Genomic DNA, 23,731 nt, shown 5'->3' on the forward strand with positions numbered 1-23,731 from the left:
ACCTATCCCCAAAACCGGCATAGAGCAAACGGGGTGGTGGTGGTGCGTCGGATCGAAGAGCGAAACGCACGTGTCTTCGGGCTTTAAACGCCGTTCACGCGGCCGCGGATGTTACGCCGGGCCGGCGTAGGGCGCCCGGTGGTACAGCAGGGCATCAGCCTGGCACACGTCAGTCAGCCACACCGTCACCACGGCGTTCAACATGTTCGAGATGTGGAGCGCGGTGAGTTCCAAGCTGGAACACTCCGCGACCTCCTCGGGCTCGCCGTTGCCGTTGACCTCGCACGCGCCCCAGACGCCGCACACCTCGTCAGGGAGCATAAAAGGTAAAGGGTCCGAACATGAAAAGTTTATGAGATTTGATATGGAACTAGGTTGGCCTATAACATATAGAATATACCTCTGTAATATGTATATACCTGTACTATATAGAGGGTATTCAGACCGATTGTATCGACATGGATTAACTAGACACGCTAAATTGAATTACTTTTCCTTCATTTCCTGTCTATATATATATATATATATATATATATACTTATATATATTATATATACATTTTAAACAAAATTATTTCTTAGAGGCAAAAATAGCGAACCACTATCTCGTAATTAACTAACTTAATTTGTATGTGCAACCAAGAATTATAACTCATTTCAACGACATCCATTAATCTTGGATTGCCTCACCGGGTTTTAGAAAGAAACACGAAAATCAGGTAAATTAGTGTAATTATGAATAGTTGAACCTATATTTACATTCTCGAAACCTAAAAATATTTTAATATTCGTTATACAATCCCGTGCACTTGCTGCAGCTTAAGATTTCATCGTACCACGAACGAACGCATCGAATATTGGGATACTCGATCTTTAACCCTTTACGCTCATATATCATCGACATGACGAAATAGAACGAGATGTCTGATCGCGATTCGACGTGAATTATAAAATCCCATTAATCACGCGTGCGTCGAACGTTGTAATAAATCTCACGTTACACATCGCCGTGGCATATCCATTTGTGCTCGAATCGTTCGCTTACGTTTTTAATATCCACTCGTACAACAGCAGATAATCAATACCAAAAGTTACCTTTCGCGAAATAATTAGCATACTAATTTGCATCATGAAACGACGTACTCATCTGGATAACGATTAAATCACAGTCTCGTGATGCATAATGCTTTTCTTCAAAAACATTTGTAATTGGCGATTAGCATTATAAATCACGGCTGGTGCAAAAATTAAATGAAAAACGATGATATACTTCATTGAATATCGCTGGTAAAAGTTAAATATTAACCTCGTCGCTGGTGCAACCACCGGCACCACGAGTGCAATTGCGAGCGCTTGTTGGTTCAAAGGTATCCATTGCGAAATCAATGCATGGCCGTCGTCTCCGCCGTGATCGACGTTCGATACGTGTACTGTCGCATTATTAACGATCATCTCAATCTCAGTGCCGAATGCCTGCACATACAATCACGTCCCCTTTTATTACTTGATTTTTAAATATACGAAAATAAGTGGATTGGACGTAAAACCAAAAAAAGCTAAATAAAATGCTCAATAAACTATTAACCTTCATATAAATATATTTACTAAAGCATATAGAGAGATAAAAGGAATAGATTAAAAATATCAACATAAAACACACACACACACATTATTATAATTAATAAGTTAATATATTATTTATAATTTGATTTATTAAGTTTACAAATTTATATATTTATTCGCGTATTACAGCACATTAATTATAAATGTATAGTTAGCAAATAATTTATAATTATCGTGATGACGCAAAGCAGCTTTCTAATAAGGGTAGATCAAAAGTCGTAACAGGACGGAAACAAATTTTAATTAAAATATTTTTGCATTACTCTCGCTTGAAATAATGATACAACTAATTATCTTCATGTTCCCGAAATCATATTTCGCTCGCGAGATTAATGAGAAATGAAGAATGACGAGAATCTGATACGGCGCGTACATCTATTTGCAAAGGGCGGCGGAAAATTCGCCGTCAGGTAGACTCGCTCCCGCGTCCTCGCGCGTCTTCGCAGTACGATTACTGACGTTACCAGTCGGCCTCACACGGGCGTTCTTCTTACGGAGAACTTTTGCGCAACCCGTTCTTACGTGGGTACTTTCGCTTTGCATAATTCGCTCGGCATCGTGCGTTTCGTATCGAGTATTCGTATTCGGGACGACGGCGAGACGCGATATCGTCACTTTCAGACATCTGTGAGCCTCTTACAAGTATATAAGTTCTCTCTCTCTCTCTCTCTCTCTCTCTCTCTCTCTCTCTCTCTCTCTCTCTCTCTCTCTCTCTCTCTCTCTCTCCTTTCTTTTTCTTACTGATTGTGAGAACTATTTTTTTCATATTACATGATAATAATAATAATCTTTGATATACATGAAAACAATTACAAATGTTATTTTCTGAGATTTTTTTGTTTAGCTTACTTTATATTCAGGACACTTTTGCTTATAAAACTTGTTATAAAATAATGCTTCTTATTTTTTTTAATTTTAAATTTTAACAAGAAAGTCCATATGATTTTTGCATACCAAATTTTATTACAGAAAACTACTTTCAGTAATTTATAGGTTGAAGAAGCAAATCTCGCTACTCACATCAGAGAATCAGGTTTTTTATATATAATTTTTTTAAATTTTTTATCAAATTTTTTGCTTAATACATTTCATTATTATAAAACTTTTTACGATTTATTTAGTTGTGCACATTGTATGTAACTAAGATGTGTAAGATGAAATGGTAAATTTTTTAGATAATAAAACACACACATACTATTACGGAAATAAAAATTTTAATATGTTATCAAATATTCACATAAAATAAAAAAAGATATTGGAAAGATGACAATTATAAGAAAATACGAATCGTTGTTCTTACTTAGGTATTCAATGACGTTTTCGTTGGATAACATTAGCAACCTCATTTTAGTGTTAATCAAGTTAACCTAGTTTTTCTTTGTGGATACCCGAAAAAGCACCACGATTCGTATACTATCGTATAATATCTGTATACTGGATAATAATAGACAAACACAGACATAAGTCTCGTATGGATGTCGCGGTGACGGAGATGCACCGATTTCACAATCAAAACCCTTGAACCGCGTGTATAATATCACAATGATAATTATATTGCCGGTAATTGATACAATAATGCGATTATCTCTCTATTAGAAGGATGCCTATAATAAGAATGCAAATGCATACATTGTGAATACATTTTAAATAACAACTACATGTTATATAATTGAATATAAGAACTGTTATGTTCGCAAGATATACTTTAAATTTTTCCTTAGATTTTCGCTTGTTGTTTATGACTGTTCTGAACAATTTAAAATCGATTCTTTTTCTACGTTTATAATATGCTCCTGAAATATCTACATTTTTAAAGAACATTTTTAAACTTTCTCTGTCTCTCTCTCTCTCTCTCTCTCTCTCTCTTCTCTCTTTCTCTCTATTGGTTTTACTAACATTATATAAATTATTATATATTTGATATTTATCCAATATTTTACCCAATAATATGTTATACGATATTATGCCTCAAACATATATATATGCTCCAAATTGATTGAAACTAGCAACAAACGTAAAGAACCTAAAATACTTCGTGTGGATAATGTGTGGTAGGAAATTAAGGCTTTTTATAACTTTTAAATGGAAAGTTATTTATAACGTTTAATGTCATTTTTAAAAAACTATTTATAATCTTTAACAAAGTATAGAAAATCAATCGTTTATATCTCCTTAGATACCAATTAAAGATTTAATTATAACATAATGAAAGAAGTGAAGGGCTATTCTCTTGATAAATTATAGCATCAGTTTTATTAATCGTCCGTGATACGGAAGAACGCGTTGATCACTTCGCGTGAGAAATTGCAATCATGTCGCGTAGAAAACTTCAATGTATGTAGGATAGTATAAATTAATTGTTTGATATATTCCTGGAAACTTGACTCTAACTTAATACGAATCATTAAGGTAATCAACAAATTAATTTATCTTTAATCGACATCAATCGTAAAATGTGCTAATCATCAATTGATTAAAAAGCTTCATAATAGATCAAAGCTCTAATTATATAAGTTCCTCTAATAATTCCAAATGCTGAGTTAGAACTTAAAAATTAATACTATTTGTAATGAAGTTCTTTTTCATCCCAATTTGTTATTAATTTATGTTATAAACATAGAAACCTTATATTATTTAACATGAAAATATGACATTGCACTTTATACTTATTTATTTGGCATTAATTCTTGTACACGATAAATTTATATAATATATATAAATTTTAGATAGAGCAAAAAATATGTTACATAATTATAATGTTGTATCTGGATTAATAACTGGATATTTCGTCTTCTCGAGATGTCGAAATATAATATTTCTTATATTTTCAACATCTTTTGCGAAAGATTTATTACGTTGTTAACATTCAATGCATTTATTCAGTCATTTAAGAAATCCTTTCCTTTTACCGAACATTTTGATGTTTATTTGGGCTCTTAAATGGTTAAATCGACGACGCGCGAAATGAGCGATCGCGGCGAAACGACGACGGCGTGCATCGATTTCGCAACGAGGAGCCTTCGAACCGGTCCGCTCGCTCCGAAAACGCGCCACCGTTCACCGCAAGTACAAGCGTATCTCACGTGGTCGCAGCTTTCACCTGCGAAAAAATATCCTGAACTGCCTGGCTGATGTCCGACGACGGCAAAATCGATCGAAAGTTCGTCACCGCCGTCGTTGTCGTCGTCAACGCGTCACGTCGGCTTCGCCGAAACGGCGAGAGCATTCTCCAACTTTTCTCTTTCGCGTCGTTGAAAATTTCGATGTAACGCCATCGTTCGCGAGGGATAAGTAGATAGATGAGAATTTTATGAGAAATCTGGGACGAGTCCTCTTGAGAGAGCTATATAAGTATGATATTTATATGACTGAAGTGCGGCAATAAGGAGCTGTGATAAATTTCAGTCGTGAAGACACGAAGAAAAAAAAATCGATTAGTGAAAGAAAGTTGTAAGTGAGACGAAGAAGTTAACGCACACGAAATTCTCCAAGCATATAAATCTTTTGATCAATTTGAAATTGTGTTTAATAATAATGCAAATATATTGGATAAGATTGAATCCAATAAATAATTTGCACAATGTAACAAATTTTCCAAACAATTATTGCGCAATTATTATTTAATAATACGTAGCAAGTAAATACATATATTTATATTTAATAGTCATTACGAGATTATTAAAAAAAAGATAATTAATATATTATTTTATAAATAGCGGCACATAATAATAATTATATTTTTCTACTTGTTACTATCTCATTTATCCAAAGATTTGAATTATCCTTGACCTAATAATCGCGCTAAAGCTCATCGACAAATGTACTCTCGTATGTTAATTAATTCATATGCACGTAAACAAATCACCGGTCAGTTAATCTCCCGATCAGCGGTGCAAGATAATAACGACAGTACAAAGGCGCGAATGGAAATGCGAATTACGAAATAGGCGAAAGGGATAATGGTATTATTGACGGCGAAAAAAGTGGAGAATGCATTCTTCGGTTGGAAGTTGTTTACAGCTACGGCTATCTTGCATTGCGAGTACTCCGGCTGCCTCGTTGAGCGTTTTATCTCGCAATTCCGCGGCGATAATTCGTCCGCGATGCGAAAAGTCAATCGCGGCGCGGCGCTCGCGGGGAGCGACATCGCTCGCCATTATCGTTTGAAATTGTACGCCACCCCACTAATAAAATATCCTGGTGTAATTTATTCATGGAACAGTACAGCGGAATTTATTTCTATGCGCCGTCATCGTCACCGTCGGTCGACGCGCAAAGCGCAGTCAATCTCGTACTATTCGTTATGCTTTTACAATATAACGATTCAACGCCTCCCCTCAGCGAACCATTTCTTCGCCCGTTATATCAGCGATACTTAATTTTACTGAATTCGTGTCATCTATTGTTTAAATTTTTCATTATTATGCTTACTGTTTAATTCTGATGGGAATATGCTATCGAGATATGCTATATGTCCAATATTTGATTAAAATGTCGCTAATAAGCATGATTCATTGATAAGTCTGCGGAGCTTCCTCTTTGCTCGTTATATATAAAAATATCGTTAAAATAATGATAATTTACGTGAATTAGCTGCACTTGCTGCAGTTACGGACAAATGATACAAATAGATATGCAGGGATAAATGATAATGAAATAATCACATTTCTATTACAAAATAAAGTATAACTGTAGTAACAGCAACAAAAATGCATCGATAATTTATCACTTCTTTCTTTTCTACTGTTGAGATGTGTATATACAGACTATTTCATTTTAATTGATTACAGTCGATTATCTTGAGAAATAAGCATTTTCGGAATAAATGTTGCAGTCAAAAATGTATAATCTGCAAGAGGACAAGTAATAGTAAAACCAATTTTTAAAAAAATCGATTTTTCAAGGTCATGTAAAATTTATTGCCATTTTAAAAATGAAATCGCATGATTTTTTTTCACATAACATGATTCTTCTATTTTGCATATAAAAGTATATATTCAAGTAGAATAAAATATCAATAGCTTACGATATATTTTATTGTAGTACATTTTAACATGAAGTATAAAATATCTCGTAATTATTCATTTTTTGGCAACTTGATATTTTTATGCTATTTTTCAAAATAAGAGATGAGTTAATTCATATGAAAAACACACAGTTATTTTACAAAAAAGATACGTATTGCAAAATGCACAATTTTTTTGAAAAAAAACCACACACACATACATTAGAATAAATTCATCCTGTCACTGTCTATGATAATGTCAACAGTAATACAACATTTATCGGCTATTCTATCTTTACTTAACCAACTTAATCCTGAATTAAATAGTACAGACAAACACGAAATTACGCAATTTTGAAGAAATCACAATAAATATTATGATTTAATAAATATGCACAAAAAAATAAAACGCTTAAAATAACACAAAAGCGAACATAAACAAAAACGAAATAGTTACTCGTGAAATCGCCAACGTAGTCGTTACCATCGTTGCTACTGCAGCTGCGGCTGCAGTTACGGGAGGTCCGTAGTGGTGGTGGTGGTGGTGGTGGCGGCGGTGGCGTCGGCGGCGGTGGCGGCGGCGGTGGTGGCGGCAGCGCCGGCGGTGGAAGCAGTAACGGCGGAGGAGGACGGAGGAGGAACGGAAGCGTGGGTTCCCAGATCGATAGTTGCGCGGCCGTGCAACCGACGGGTGCTTCTCTCTCGTTGTGTCGACGTCGTTGTCGTCGTCGACGACGACGACGATCACGACAACGATGCCGACGATGCCGTCGCTGCTGCCGCCTCCGTCGTCGCCGCCGCTGCCGCCGCCACCGCCGCCGCCGTCGTCGTCGTCATCGACGACGGCGAAACGTCGATACGCTCGCACGTGCACCGTTTCCGCATCGTCCGAAAGCGCGAGCGTTTCTCTTCGCCGAGAGACGGAAGGTTGGGTAAAGAGGAAAACGGGACGGCGATGCGGGGGAGGAGGAGCGGGGAAGGAGATGTAAAACAATGCTTCACTGCCGTTTTGTAATATCTCCCACTCGCTGTGACGAGAGAGACGAGGCTTTCCGGCTCGTCGATGCAAACGCTCCCGTGTTAATGGAGTGCAAGAATCTCCAACTCGTGAATACCGCCGACTTTTCGTAAATACAGTGAAACGATTGGGGCTAGTGAGAGAAGAGGCCGTTGTTAAATTTTGATGCAGCCCTTTGTGTATTTTATTTTATTTTTTTTTTAGTTCTAATGTTTATGTTTTTACGAAAACAGATATTGCCATTGTGAAGTCCATTAGAAACTTCTGTAATGAAACTTTCTGTTTAATTTTTTTTCTATTACTTAATTCTCTATTATTCTCTAATTAATTTAAGTTTTTTTCATTACTTCTCACATTAATTCTCCACATTTGATACTAATTACGTTTATCTTATAAAAATTGTATTTTATCTGCCCGACGCGTTATCTTAATGATATAAAAACGGAAATGCCACAAAAAAATCAATTGTTTTAGAAGCCAATTATTTTATAAAGCCTGTAATGAAGCAATCTCTCATTTTGCTATACTTATAAGTATTCAAAATAGCGTAAGATTAAAAAAATCGCAAAACTACCAAGATTCTAACAGAACTAGAAATTCTGGCGGCAAAAGGAGGATTTGCAAATCGCAGGATATGATATGGAAAAAGCCCGGTAATGCCTTGCGAGACATGAACGAGTTCAGTGTAGTTTTTACTTCCTGTGCTTTCGTGCATTGAAAATGTGGGGAATCACTGACATAATGTGTCGACGAGTCGGGAGATCCTCGAGGAGAGGAAGTTACGAAGCGACGTGCATGCGCCTTGGGAGCTAGCGCGAATCTCTTAAAGCGGGATATCCCGATATCGCGTGTGCTTTAGGTACTTTTACTGGAATTCTCGCATAATTTACAATGTAAAATATAAAATCTAATATTACGCTATAAGAGAGCAACTCTTTCTTTGAGCATAGCTTTAGCTCTATTATTTCATTTCCTTTTTTTTTTTTAGAATTTTATTCATTGAAATATTTAAAAGAATACGCAATACTTCTCTCTCGGGAAAATAAGAGCATTTATTAGCGAGACTTTAAAGATCGATGATATACCCGATCAAAGTAAATGCGCGATCCGCTTGAAATTATTTCGCTTAATGGAGTCCTCTCGATATCGATTAAGGGCGTGAAGAGGGAGCGCAAGAAAAGGGAAGATCATCGATCGACCGTACGGTCTCGGTGAGTTGCAACGCGATCGGATGTAGGACAACATTGCGAGCGTCTTGGCTCACCGACATCGTTACCGATTTAGACCTATCTGTTCGGACATACCTGTACGAGCGTTGTATCATTAGGCTCGTTAGCAGTGTCCTTGCAACTGAACGCCGATCTATCTCCAGTAGAGCATCGGAAAGTCGAGCCCGATTGTATACCGAGTTACTCTTTGCACACTTATCTTTTCCTTTGACGCAGCATCGCACCTTACGTTGAAAAGAAATATATCAAATAATAGGAGAAAAAAATTTTTTTTATAAATAAAAATGTCATGTTAATGCTCTAAATGTTTTTAATAAATTCTTCAAAATCTCTCTGATGATAGTATATGTAAGAAAATGAATAATTTTTGTATATATAAATGTGACAAAATATGATATGAATTTACATATACCTAATGCAGAATTAGAAATCTTTCGCATTAGAATTTCTTCTAAGAAGAATTATTAATGAAGCTGTAACATTAAAGAATTCAAAAAATTAAAATTAATCCTTAAAAAAGGCTGATTGCTAAATCAAAGACAGAATAAAAATAGTATTTTTTTCTTAATTTGTTAATCAACAAAAAATTTTAATTATACATTACTTATATTTAAGTAATCCATTATGCAATGATTCTTATTGGAAACTTGTTTATTAAAAAACTTATTATATGTATGCTGTTTATGAGAAAAGATAATGTTGACACAAACTTTCACTGAAGGAACATCGTCTCAGGATTTATCGGAGAAAATGATGTCCAAGTTTAACGTGAACATTACGTAATACACTGTTACGAAGAGGGTGGCTCGCAGAGGGTTGCTGCCAGAACTGTAGAGGGAGGGGGAGAGGAGGGAGGGAGGGGAGAGACGGAAACAGAGAGCAGGGCAAGGTGGAGCTTTAAATATCCCCATAAGATTGAGAAATCGATCGAGTTCGCGGTTATAAAATTTCGAAAACAAAGTATTGAAATGTATCAGAATAAATGAAATTTCTTCTATTTTTGAAATATTATTTATCAAGATACAGCAAAGGTAATTTTTCAGTTTCGCAGAAATAATTTCGATGCAAGAAACAATTTTAAGGATAGGATTCTTTTATCGATTGAATTTGATACGAAAATATATACAGAAAATCAGAATTATAACTTGCAATAATATAATTTAGGATAAATGTAGCTTTACGATATTTTCTCAATATATTTCCCAAATTAAATGACGAAGCTGTCGATCATTTCTATATGAGATGTATTTACAGTAACAGATTATATTTTTATGAATCTCGCCGCAACTTACAATTAGTGAGATAAAACATAAGTCGAAAAGGACGAAACGCTACATCAATTTCCATTTCGTTTCTAATAAATGGCGAATTCGTATTCTCTTTTAAGATGCTATAACGCTCGAGAGAGGGCTAAATTCTCCAAATGCGTTAACACGCATTTTTCAGCGCAGCAGACGACCGCGGGGGTGGATTTAGCTTTCAGCTGTACGATGGATAATGCACGCTTGTAACGGAAGCGCGGAGAGGACGGCGCGGAACGGGGGTTGCGCAGGGTGGAGAAATCGATTCCGGGGAGCGTCGTGTTTACTCGATGTCCGCGTCGCGGCGCATTGTCGTTGCGATTTCGCGCTCGAGCACGCAAACTTCGTATTTTCCTGCCTGCACGCGCCGCAGAGAGAGAGAGCGAGAGTAGAATAGAGCAGAACGGCATAGAGTTTGTGGCCTGTATATCTTTTAGGACTTTCCATCGAGAACTTTAAACTCGGAGGAAAATACACAGAAAAAATATCAAAGTATTTAATATAAATGTTTCATGAACAAAAGTAAAGATAGAGATTTATTTATTATACTGATAAAAAATTTAGCAACAAATATGTGTTACGGGTTACGTAAAAAAATATAAATATATAATATTTATTATGTATATATATTTAAATATTTTATATAATGTTTCTATTCAAATTGTTAAATTAAATACATATATAATAAACATTATATAAAATATATAAATGTTATATAATACTAATTATTAATATAAATATCTAAGTAATACAATTTTGTTCAAATATTATAGTAAACGCTCAATAGACTAAATTAACGAAAATAAACATTATGAAAATTAACATTATAAAATCTTTAACGTAATAATGAATTAATTAATAATAATATTACAAACTCTTCATTATACAAGACCTAATCCAAAAGAAATTAACTAATTTAAAAATAACAATGTATTACATTCAGGAAATATATAGCGCAAGTATAGATAAAAGGACATATAATTCATAATAATATAATAAAATATTATATCAAATGTAATAGACGCGCCTAAAGTGAGAAATGTCGAAAAAGTAATTCATTTGATTTTTTAATGAGATTTTTAATGCTTTCAAATAAATTAGATGGGAAGAACAGAAGAAGGAGCAAGAATAGGTGAACGCGTGTGAGAAGGGGAGCGAGGGGGAGGAAGAAGAAGGGAGAGCCGAGAGAAAGACGGTTTATGTAATCGCATCCTGCGTGAATATGATAGTCGGATCTCGTCCTGGTGCTTATTTACGTGCAAAGTACGCAACGTGACTGTCTTTTTTATTGGGGCCGTGGCAGAGGTATTGCGTAGCATGTGGAGACTTTAAACGATACTACAAAAAAATCATAAGAAAGAGAGAGCTCGCGATCGTTATCGCGTTGTTACCGCCGGTGAGTTTCCTATCAGTAGTTATGGCGATTAATAGGAATGCTTAGAGCGTTGGTCTTTTTCCAAAGGTAAAGGTCCATTCTCGAGGGTTATTACGTCACTTTGATATGTCCAATGTCATAATACAAATCTATCAGAACACAATACTACCAGAAGCAATAATTCCATTAAAATAGTACGGGATGTGTGCATGATTTAATTTTTGGTGCGAGGACTCAAAAAGCTCACACTTGATGTGAATCACCTGTGAATCATAGGTGAGAATCAGAAACAGGTGAGAGAAAGAATGATAAACATTTTCTTAATTACAATATCTTAATTACGATAATTTGATATGCCGATGTCGCCGCTTTAAAGGAGAAGCCTGCGACTATGTATAAAGCTCGATCAGTTGAAATAACAATACGCTTCGGAATTTTCGATCGTGTGTGTCACAGCTTTTTAATACCCAACATTAGATCAATACTGTGAAACGAGAACGGCCGATGCCGTTCTATAACTCTGAGGTGAAAGAACGAATATCCTATATATGTATATGTTCAACATTTCCTGCCTTCTGCTTGTAAATTATAGAATAGCACCGGTTGTTCTCAAATCTTTAGTAATTGATATATCCTCGTTCTTCCAGTAGCTATGGCCGGCAGGAAGTCGAAGACACTTCTTCCCGTAATAAGATCGTTTTTATGAAAAATTTATTGGAATTATTTTGCGACCTTTTAATTTCGCTGTTGTACTTACATAAAGATTAAAAGGACGCGTATCTTAAAACAAAAAGCTATCGCAGAGAGAGAGAGAGAGAGAGAGAGAGAAAAGGTTAATAGAAAAGTAATTTCCCATCTGTCTGATAGACGTCGAATAGAGACAGCTACTAAGCGGAGAATACGTGGTATAGCGTAATACCTGTCGCATAATTCCATCGCAATCCCGCAATGACACCTGCCATTTTTGCCTTCAGGCTACACGCAAGAATATCCCATAATCTAGCGGGAGTCGTCGAATTGAAACGCGCGATTGAAAAAACGAAAAATTTGAATGACCAACTCTTCGTTCTTTAAAATCAAACTATCATAAATATTGTCTTCTAAAATTAAAATGTTTAAATATATATTATATTGTAATTGTTATTATAATACACCTGCACACACAACTGTAATATATAGAAATATCGAATCATCACTCGCAGTATTAAATGTAATTGAAAAAAGATTTAGAAAAACTTGTTTTGGAGTAAAAAATATTTTTTTTTTAATACCGTTTGCCATTGTTTACATGTTTTTCGCTTTAAATAAATAAGTATCTAATATTTAGAGTTAATGTATATAGAATTGTATTAATTGTTATCTCGAAATTATCATATATCAAAATATATCGAAAATAACATATTTCATTCAACGTAAAGCCTCTGCTCATTAAAATTACATAACGCTCACATTGTAAATATATCCTGTCCTATTTCGCATCAGTCTCACAATTTATATTTTATTTATAACAGATTTATATTTTACATTTTATATAACATAACGGCACCGTCTTTTGTATTCCACATAACGCATACTCCGTTATATTAAATTACACTCGCAAGTGTCATATCTTACAGCACATATGCGTATCTATACCCTATTTGTATACGACTAATAACAAGTAACATACAATTACCGTGAACTTATTTCTATACAAAGTATATTTTGCATTATATTCGGTGCAACTTTAAATGAGACGGCGCGGAAACAATAGCAATAAAGAAAACAATACGGCGCAGTAACAATAATATCGCGGCTCTCGCCGTGTTACCGCCGGCGCGGCCGGCGGCGGCGGCGGCGGCGGCGGCGCGGTTCGATACAAGATCGAACGCTGTCGCGAGGAGAAGAGGATCGAGAACCACTGCACGAGCAGCCTTGGCTGAAGTTGTCGAACCCGCGACCCAGTTACACGCTCGCGCTAACACACACGCGCGTCTCACCCACACCTCTCGGAGGTGCATGCACTGTGCAGTGCGCGCCGATGCGCGCACGCTGCGGCTCCCCTCGCTCTGCACGCTGTATGTACCCCTGCCCGCCGCCTCGCCGCTTCGCGCACTCGCGCGCGCGCCCGCGCGCGCACGCTCGTCGTCGTCGTCGTCGTCGTCGTCGTCATCGTCGTCATCGTCGTCGTCGTCGTCGTCGTCGTCCCCCGTCCCACTTTCCGCCTGTCTCTTCCCTCACACGCTGACTCGCGCACGCTGGCCTCACACGCTCGCACACGCATCGTCATCGCCGTCATCGACTTTCCTCCGACTTTCGGTCTCTCCTCTCCGTGTGTTCGTATAAAGCCGCCCGATGCAAAAACGGAGTCGCCGACGACCCGCGCCCGCGTCAGTGAAGCCGGTTGCCAAAAAGGTGCGTCGCACCACGTAGGAGCGAGGAGCGGGGGAGGAGGGAGGAGCTGATAATGGAAACTGCGATGCGTCGCGACGCCGGTGTTCTTGCATATAGCGCCAGGTTTCGTGTTTCGATGCGCGCAAGATCGCTCTTCTGCGAATCTGTAATTTTACACAATTGATCTTGAATTTGGAAGAAATATGAATTAAATCGTTATACACACAAAATACTTTAGACATGCGCTTGTGTTTTATACTTTACAAAAATGCATTTTGGTTCATCTATGATACGACTATTAGAAAAAAATTGTTTTTATAAGAATATGGGCTGCAATTGTATATTAATCCGTTAAGTCAGGACTGACACGCTTTCTCGCGATTTTTTTTATAGACTTTAGTAGACTTTAACGGACAAAATAAATTATTATGTGTGATATTTTTCAAATATTTATAAATTCAGAATTAGGCTTCTCAGAATATACTTATATCGCTCGCATATCATCGTCCTAATATTTCTCTATTATCTAAATGTCATTTTAAAAATATTTTTTTCACGCAAAAAGGTCTTTGTAATAATATCTGCGATACTAATTCTATATCTGTCTGTACATAGCTAGATTCTATTTTTCAGTGCATTATTATTTTCTCTCTATAGAAAATATTTCTATTCTCCACTGAGATAATTGAAATTATTAGAAAAACAGCAGTTTCAATGCCTGTGTATACTGGGTATTTACTACTGCTATAGTAAATTATCGTTTTCCATAAAAAATTTCTTCTTGAACAGTGCTAGACAATTCAATGTTTTTCCACTTTCCATTCGTTATCTATAATATATTGTTAGATTCATTTTTCATTCCACAATAAAAAAAAACAACATCTTTATATAACTTCTATAATAATTAAAAAATGTCGGCCCTTTTTCGGGCAGGTCAATCCTTTCTTGTAACTAAATTACTGAATTTGATCCATATCGCTGGTTAGATAGATCTAACGAATGCGAGTCACTTCCACTTCCAATGGTTACCACGGTTATTGAACGTTTATTAGATTTTAAATTGCGTATTTGCTTATTTTTAATTTTGGATTAATCTTGAATCAACATTTATGTTGCGACGGAGGAATCAATATTGATAAAAAGAAGATTCTCGAGGAAGATGTTATTTTTTTATTTTACTTATTATATCATAATGTAAATAAAAAAACGCACTTGCATGCATTTTTGATGATGTTATTAAACGTCTTATTAAGAAAAATGGGAATCGCTGTCATGTTATTAAACAGAAATGAACATCGTGTAACACGCCAGTTCTATCCAGCTACATTCTAGGGTATAATATTAAAAAGTTAGCGCCGCTCTTCGGAATATAAAATACCGCACTCTGCTTTTAACTTCGTGGTTAACCTACATTCTACGGGTAACGAGGGCGTCTACCAATATTAAAGTACGTTTATTCGCGTACATCTTATCGATCGCCCGTTTCGATCGGCTTCGCGCACAGGTTTGCATTTCTGCGGGAAGGGCGATGTACCATTTTCGAGTGAACTTACCCTCGACATTTTCACATTTATCGTGTCATTGTCTTCTCATGACAGCTCGGATTAACGTATGGAATATTCGTGTTGCATATACCGAAACACTGTGAAATCTTTACCCCGAGATATAGTCTCTATTCGCAGAACCTCGATATCTGTATTCATAAAAGATTACATAAATGAAGATACTAAATTTCCATTTTCGATATCTATTTTCCATTTTATTCCAACTACAAATGTGTGACATATACATATCATTAATTATTTCCTTTTATGCTCTCACAAAATGTTGTTCATTGATTTATCTTCATAATAAGATACTATCTAAAAAAACTTCGTCAACTGCATCTGTACAGCTTTCACGCAAATTTGATTCAAACATTTACAGAATGTCCTGTTTACCAATTGTCTATCAATAACACTGTTATTTTGAGAACCGCGTTGTAAAAATTGCCAGCTTCTGGCAAATTAAATGTTCTAAATCTGTACCGGTGAGTTTGCTCATTTGTATCACACGTAATATCAGTCATTACGTCTGCAATTACCCTAACGAGAAAAGCGATCGTTCGGCGCAATGCGTCGAATCGCTGCCAGAAACGTTCGCGCGATCGACCAATTACAACGTCGATTACACACGCACACCCACGTGTTTACATGTAACGTATGGTCCTGTCGTTAAGCCGCGCCGGCAGTTACACACGCGTATAACCACAACGATCCTTCGATAACGAACGAATCGTATTATTAGACGTCCTGTCCCTTCGGCGCGCACAAGTTCTAATTTTTCCAAACATAAACTGTACATTCAAGAACAAAAAAAGTAATCATGGCACAAAATGGCGTTAAAATGGCTCCGAAATGATCATTAAGAATCACTTTTTAATCAGTCATGATTCATTTTAACGTTATAATGATCTGTTGTGCTTGAATATATAAAATGATGAGATAAATTAAATTTTTGGAAATCCGACAAAAATAAATGCATATATATAACATAAATCGAATGTAAGTTATGTATGAATGATACTTCATACTTCAATTGTATTATTCATCATCATTGACCGCGTTCCAAAATTTGACTTTACGCGTTGCAATTTCATTGAACAAAAGATTCTCCTCTCCTCCGCCTTCGATGCACTTACGAGGAATTTCCGATAAGGGAGAAAATCGTGCGAAAAATGTAGTACATAAATGAAGAAATACGTATATTGGACATTCCAATCTAGCTCCGGGTTATTAACAGATCGAATAAGCCTGGAGGAACGCGTTCGCTCCGGAAGTTTTTCACGCGTGCCGGATTCCCCGACGATCGACGGACGACGACGGTGCCGGCTTGACGTAAAACGCGAGAGTTTACGAGCGGCGCGCGTAGGTGGATGCAGGTATGTAGGTACGTGAGAAGCGACGTAGGCGACGCGTTGCATTGCCGCCACGTAATATTCAATCATGCATTTCACCCGCGCGCCACGGAGTCTTCGTTCGCGCGGCGCGACGCGGCGAAGGCGACGATCCATTAGCAATTCCCGAGTTTATCGGGACAAGCCTGATATTTATTATCTTCTTTCTGCGACAAAATTAAACACACAATCTATCTAATAGTCTACACTAATAGAGTGGGTTCTAGGGAATCGTGGAATGCATAAACAGCATTTATGCGTCGAGGAAGGAAAGAAAAATATTTTTTGACAAAATCTTTTATTGATTCTGTTTTTTTTTTTTTATTAGAGGTGTGCGAATCAAGCATTTGCATGGTCGAATCGAATCTCTTTAATTCGAATACGAATCGAATCTGAATCAAATTTTCCCAGATTTATATTACATGTTAATTTAAACGTAATAAATATCAAAATGTATGAATTACATTATTTTACGCAATGATTTAAACAAACTGAAGATCTGTTTTCGATTTACATCTTATTACAAAGAATTATGATCTTATGTGACATTTTGAACTAGAAAGTATGTAATTAATAATATGTGTATACACGAATAGTTCGAATGCTTTCGAACGTTTTCTGTATTAATCTACATGGATACATTACATACATATAAAAAATATTTATAATATAAAAATATTTATTTATTATAGATAAGAATAATTGATCGCGCGGGCGATATAAATGAAGCAAATAAAATAGGCGATCGATTCGAAATCGAAACATTGTTGATTCGAAATTCTTGAACTATTCGATTTCGAATCTGATAGATTTGTAAACGAACTCGAATCGCATCCACTGTGATTCGATTCATTTCGATTCGAATTCAAACTATTCGCACACCTCTATTTTTTATATCAATGTTAAAAATTTAAAATTCAACGAGATAGGATGTTACATTGAAATTTACAGTGGATCGGAATTGACATAGAATGTTACTAAAAAAAAAAAAATACATACCTATCTATATTTCGGATATTGGACTCAGAAAAAATGAAAGCTTTGTGTTTGAATATCCCTTCCCTCCTCATCTCTCTCTCTCTCTCTCTCTCTCTCTCTCTCTCTCTCTCTCTTTCATTTAAATATCGCATTTCTAGACCACGACCTTCTCCCGCGAACTCGAGACGGTTCATTGAAAATACCGGAATATCGCGTGCTTAATAAAATCCCATACGTATGCCATAGCGCTCGCTGCCAACTATTACCGACACAACCGACGGCGCTCGTACCTCGTTATTGCGCACGGGATCACGGTACGAATGCGAAATCACCGTGGACTGTTCCGCGAACGCGCGCTCCTCGCAGAACCGAAAGTCGCGTTTTCTCGAGGCTGCGACGACGATGCGACGGCCGCGCGTTGCGACACGGAGTGGAGTAAGAAACCATAATCCGACTCGGTGTAAAAAAGAAAAAGCGTATTCCGAGGGGACGGAAGCGCGAAACGCGCTCTCCTCGTATTGCGCAATCCTCACGGACGAGCGTCTTCTCCGACTCGTCGTCGGAGCAAATTTAGGATGATCGTTCTTGTTACTTCAGTTGTTCCCTCGATTGTGGGATGATACAATCACAAAATGATGGCGTGTCTTACAAAATACAAGACATATTTCTGTCAGTCCACTGCTTTAAATTTGTTATCTCAGATTTTTTAAGATTCTATATTTGCGTGTAGTTATAACGTATTCCCCTATCTTATGTAATACACGTCTCGTATCAATTAAGTTTTTTGTTTTACGAACAATATGATGACACAAATAAAAATTATAGTAAACATTATAAAAAAACAATATTGTTCGAAAAATCGTTTGTGTTTCACTCAAATAAAAGAAGAGTTGTCTTTCTATTTTCGTTTCAATCGCGTTGATTCATTAGAGATTATTGTCCACGTGAAAACAACACCAGGAGGTATCCTAAAGATAGTTTTCCCTCGGTCGATTTCAACGTCGAAATAATTATCATCTTTTTTTTTGGTAAAAGAGGGAGCAATTTTTGTTAATTCAATGTCTTCGTAACGAAGTCAAATTGCGCATGAGTACTCATTCACTCGACTATAATCTGATTTGCGTATGGCAATAGAACGAACAGTTCTTCGATGCGGTAATTCACCTGCTCACATGCTCACGTAATATGTATTTAAATATCCCGATTGTGTGCCCAATATTAAGTGCACTTGGACCGCAAGCACGTCGCAAGCGAGCGTGCTTTCTAAATTTCACCGCGCATAACTCGCGTATTGATTGCTCATGTTATTGTGCAAACGAAAGCGACTTCGGAGTTGCATAAAAAGATAACAAAAAATTTGCAGACCATAACCACTCTTTTAGTCTTTAACATTTGGTATATTCTATAATAGAATATTCTGACACCTTTATATATGTAGTTATATAATCTAACTTTTTATATACATATAGATATTCTATCAAGTTTTTGTACTTAAATTTTATCGTCATACTTACAGTAAATCGATAAATGTATTGATCAAAACTTAATTGCATGTGTTATAGATATATAAAATGTGCATTTAAAATTGGTTATAGAAAAAAATTTGTTTAAATTGAATTAATAAACCATTATTTTTCCCACCTTTTTCTTATTTATTATATTTCATGTACATTCATAAATTTTATGTTGAAAAAAAAATATACATTAATTTATGTTTTGTTCAGCCATCATAATATTCAAATATTGAAAAAATTAAAATTATGAAAAGAGAAAGAATTTAATAAAAATGGTACTCTAAAACACTATTTTAAAAAAAAACAATCTCTCCGAATTTGGTAAGGAATGGTCACTCCGTGACCATTACATAGTCTCGAGGCACCTCGTATGCGTCAACATCTCAGGTTCATTAAATCGATACAATTTTGTGCAACCAAAATACAATGATTGATAAATAAAAATAACAGAAAGTTATCCTTTCGCTCGAATAAACCTGAAGATGCGGCGACATGTAAGAAGATTACATTCAAGTCCTTGACACATATAGAAGGCATCGTTATAGAAGGGTAGAGCGCAAAAAGGCTTTTCACGCGTTCGGCGGTCCAATCGAAGTCGCAGAACGGTTCTCCATGAAGTCGCGCAGACGGCGGGCCTTGGAGAACTCCACGGTGCAGAACGCGAAGGGGGAGGGGGGGCGCAGAATCCGGCGTGAAACGACAAGAAAAATCTATGGGCTTATTATGTAACTTCGGGAATTATATTTACATGTTGGAATGCCAATACATGTCATTGTACTTTTTATACATAATGCAAAAAGATACTTTGTCATTTTTAATTTTACTTTAATTAAAAATATAAGATTAGTAAGTTTACATACACACATACATTAATAATTTCTGGACAAGAGCTCGAAAATCTTAGCTATCATATTATATTTAAAATAAAATTACCTGTAGAGAATTTCAACTTTATTGTCAACTGCGAAAAGAGAATGAAAAGATCAAACGAAATCGTCCCTAATTCTGTTTGTAGAGATAATAATTCACATAAAAGTTAAAAATGGAAATTTTTACAAAAAAATAAAAGGCAATAAATTAATTTAAACAGTGTATTCGCCCAATAAATATTTGCTAAACAAAGCATATTGTGTTCAAAATACTGCACACTGGTACTGTCATATTATATAACGTGATAACGTAATATATATAGCCACGTAAATGTAATATTCGAATTTCGAATATTTATCGAATTAACACGTGCATTTTCTGAAATCGGATTAATTTATTAAATACTACATATAACTATAATTATATGCAAAACACTGCAAAACACTCCTTTCATATAAACGGAATTTTGTGCATTTATTTAATCATGTGTATTTTTGTGCTGCTATCCTTTCTAAAATCAGAATGCAAAGTATAGTTACAAGCAGCCAATGTGGCAATAACATTAATATTTTAACAAGTGATAGAATCTGATAGACAGCGGGTGTCACGTTATTATACAAAGACATACGATTGGCTATATTTCTATATAACGTACAAGCTAGTGCTGATAATATCAAGATTTTTTATCACAGACTCCACCGGGATGACGGAGTCTATATACGCTCTTTCCCCGTTAACCAAAAGGGTTAACGCGCTGCGGGAGAAAGAAAAAAAAAAGAAGCAAGCCGGCGAAGGAGAAGATCGCGCGCGACACGAAGCTCAAAAGAGCGAGCACGCGTACACCGACCGATGCTGTCCACGCGGCGAGTGCCCGCCTGTGCCGCCAGCCAGTAGTGACGGCGATGTGGGTCAGCCGTGGGGCGACCGCGCGAGGGGACCCCGAGGGTCGCCGAGGATCGACGGGAACGGCCGAGCGGCAATCACGTTGCGCGCATCTGGGTCAGCGGCGTAACGGCGCATGCGCGATGCAGACTCCCGGTCGTTCACCGTTGACCAAGTTACTAACCTTCCGACACCCGGTCGCCGCTCGGTTCTCCTCGTATTGACCGCCGGAAAAACGTTGACTTTTCGCGCGCGCGCGGGGGGGCGCGCCGCGCTCCTTCGTCCGTTGACGCGACCCGTGTCCACCCCCCCCCCTTTCCCCCCTCTAACCCTCCCCTCCTCCCCCGGCCTGCGCTCTTTTCTCCTACCCCCGTTCGCGCTTGCCCACCCCGTTGCAACACTTTTCCGCACTTATATCCGGCAATCGTCAGGTATCGATTTCGCGGCCGGTTTTCCCTTTCGTCGTCGGCAGTACCATGTCTGATGCTCCATAAAAACGTTTCCCATCCCTCCTCGGGCGCGTAGCGTGTAACGACACGGTCGAAAAAAAATGCATTGGAAGTATATTAAGCGATGCAAAGGGGTCGGTCGGGGCAGATCGCTGATGTTCTCTTCACTCGAGTTCCTCGCGAATTCAAAATGAGAGTTCGACGATTGATTCGCGATTGCGAAGGCGCGTGTCATTGTTTCTGATCTGCAATCGAAGTGAGATTTCATCGACATTGAATCGTCACGGCTCGATTCCCGCCAATGATCGCCGCCGTGATTACCGTATACCGTCTTTCTTCGTCGCTTCTAATGAACGTCGAGAAATACAACGCAACGGCAAAAAAAAAAGCATTGTGTTACAATTGCGTACAGCAAAACCCAATTGTCATTAACGTGAGAAACGTCACCTGAAGAGTAGCTTGTGTCTTCGTTTTTTTTCTTGCATAAATACATCACTTCTAACGAATTAATTGTATATAAACCGAAATTTATCGAAGCCTGAACTCACGACAGTTTTTATTATTTCTTCACTTAAGTACCTCGGTGCTAAAAACGTTTTCGAGTGGAAAAGTCTGTCATTTGGGCAGACAATGGTTGATTACCAATAGAAGTTGCTTAATGGCGATTAATGGTTCAGGATATTTAATATAACTTTTGATAGATAACAAAGACGAACGCGATTCTTTTATTACTGCGATGGAGAGCTATGGATCTCATACAAACAACGTAATGGATGACGGAAAAAGAATCCCGCATGGATAACTTATTTGGATGAGATTTATTTATTATCGAAAAAAAGTATTCCCAAGAAGATATTTCTTTTTTGTACCAACAGTATTTTAACAAATATATAATGCTTATAAAAAATTGGAGAATAAGGTAACCGGACCCAATATGGCCCTATACGCAAATTGGCCAACCGGCTGTTTTGTAAGTAATTACAAAAATTTAATAGATAACAATAGTAGGGCGTGCAAGTGATCCGTGTGACTCGATTGCGTCATTTAATAGATCATCTAATTTATTCTGTTCGTGCCAATACAAGAAAATAAAAACGTGGTCGCGATGTATAAATTTCGTAGGCATGTAATTGCTTTGTATGATTACCAAAACATGATTATCAATTTCTATAGTTTATGTTATTGTAATTCTGTATTCATATTTTACGACACTATATTTAGTTTATGTTTTTGTCACAACGTTTTATTTATAATCAAAGAAAAGTAACACAGTGTAACTCTTTATATAGTAGAACCAATATGGCCAGCTTGAGTCCTGACTATCCATTTCTCAGCGAACACCAACTAACAGTAATATAACCTCAGATTTGATAATCTCAATTATAATTTTCAATTTAAAACTTACTAGAAAGAGAATAAAAAGTAAAATATTTAATTGTTTTTTAGTTAACAAAATATCATGAGAAAAATAGATTTTTTCTTTTAATTATGTAGCAATATATAAGTGCAATAAATTTATAAACTTATAAAAATGATGTTATCTCACTTTATTTCCCATATTTTTAACATTTTATTATTGAAAAAAGAGAACATATATGACGGTCATATTGGATACACATGTACCCAATATACCCGCAATATCACTTTTTAAACAAATCTTTACTGCACCTATATAAATACTTGAAAATGTTTGATATTTTTTATTAATGTTTAGAAATGTTCCTTCTTTAGAATGTGACCGCTAATTTTTTATTTTGGACTCAGTAAAAAATTAGAAAAATTCGCAAACTTAATGGGGGCATATTGGGGTCCGGTTACCTTATTATTTTTAAAGATAATTCTATTTGAAGATATAATATTACACCCTTACTCATCTTACGTCAAGTCTTCTCGTCCAATCTCGAAATTGCAATCTCATTCTGCACAAATCGATTCAATCGATGTTGTCATTATATCTTGCTCGCGATGGAGACTTGAATTTTATATATAGGTACCTACGTCTCGTGACGAGTGCGGCTATCGCAATAACGACGATGAGAGCGCGCAGGAATAAAGAACAATAGGTGCAAGCAAGGCTGTGTCGGTGATCTTATGAAATATGTCTTCCTCGTTGCACGAAGTGGATAATGGAAGACTATATCGCGTCGATATGCGCCGCCGTCTCGAAGCGGCGGTCGTTT

General features: G+C 36.7%; 2 protein-coding genes across 5 annotated transcripts in view; both read left to right on the plus strand.

Moving 5' to 3' along the window:
- LOC105450367 (putative uncharacterized protein DDB_G0274855) overlaps positions 1 to 12,699 on the plus strand; it is a 39,791-nt gene extending 27,092 nt beyond the window's left edge. Inside the window, exons 3-6 of one of the 4 annotated variants that reach the window (XM_011690161.1) lie at positions 11,277 to 11,571; positions 11,638 to 11,843; positions 11,927 to 12,075; positions 12,198 to 12,699. In XM_011690161.1, the coding sequence (XP_011688463.1) occupies positions 11,277 to 11,307 (31 nt within the window). In that variant the 3' untranslated portion in view covers positions 11,308 to 11,571; positions 11,638 to 11,843; positions 11,927 to 12,075; positions 12,198 to 12,699. The remainder of the gene's footprint in view (positions 1 to 11,276; positions 11,572 to 11,637; positions 11,844 to 11,926; positions 12,076 to 12,197) is intronic. The other 3 variants (XM_011690160.1, XM_011690162.1, XM_011690163.1) reach the window with 3 other exon arrangements.
- Positions 1 to 23,731, plus strand: part of LOC105450368 (probable nuclear hormone receptor HR3) — a 104,342-nt gene that overhangs the window by 45,818 nt on the left and 34,793 nt on the right. The gene's annotated exons all lie outside the window — the stretch shown is intronic.

This window comes from Wasmannia auropunctata, unplaced genomic scaffold (genome assembly GCF_000956235.1).
Source record: "Wasmannia auropunctata unplaced genomic scaffold, wasmannia.A_1.0 LD336062.1, whole genome shotgun sequence".
NCBI lineage: Eukaryota > Metazoa > Arthropoda > Insecta > Hymenoptera > Formicidae > Wasmannia > Wasmannia auropunctata.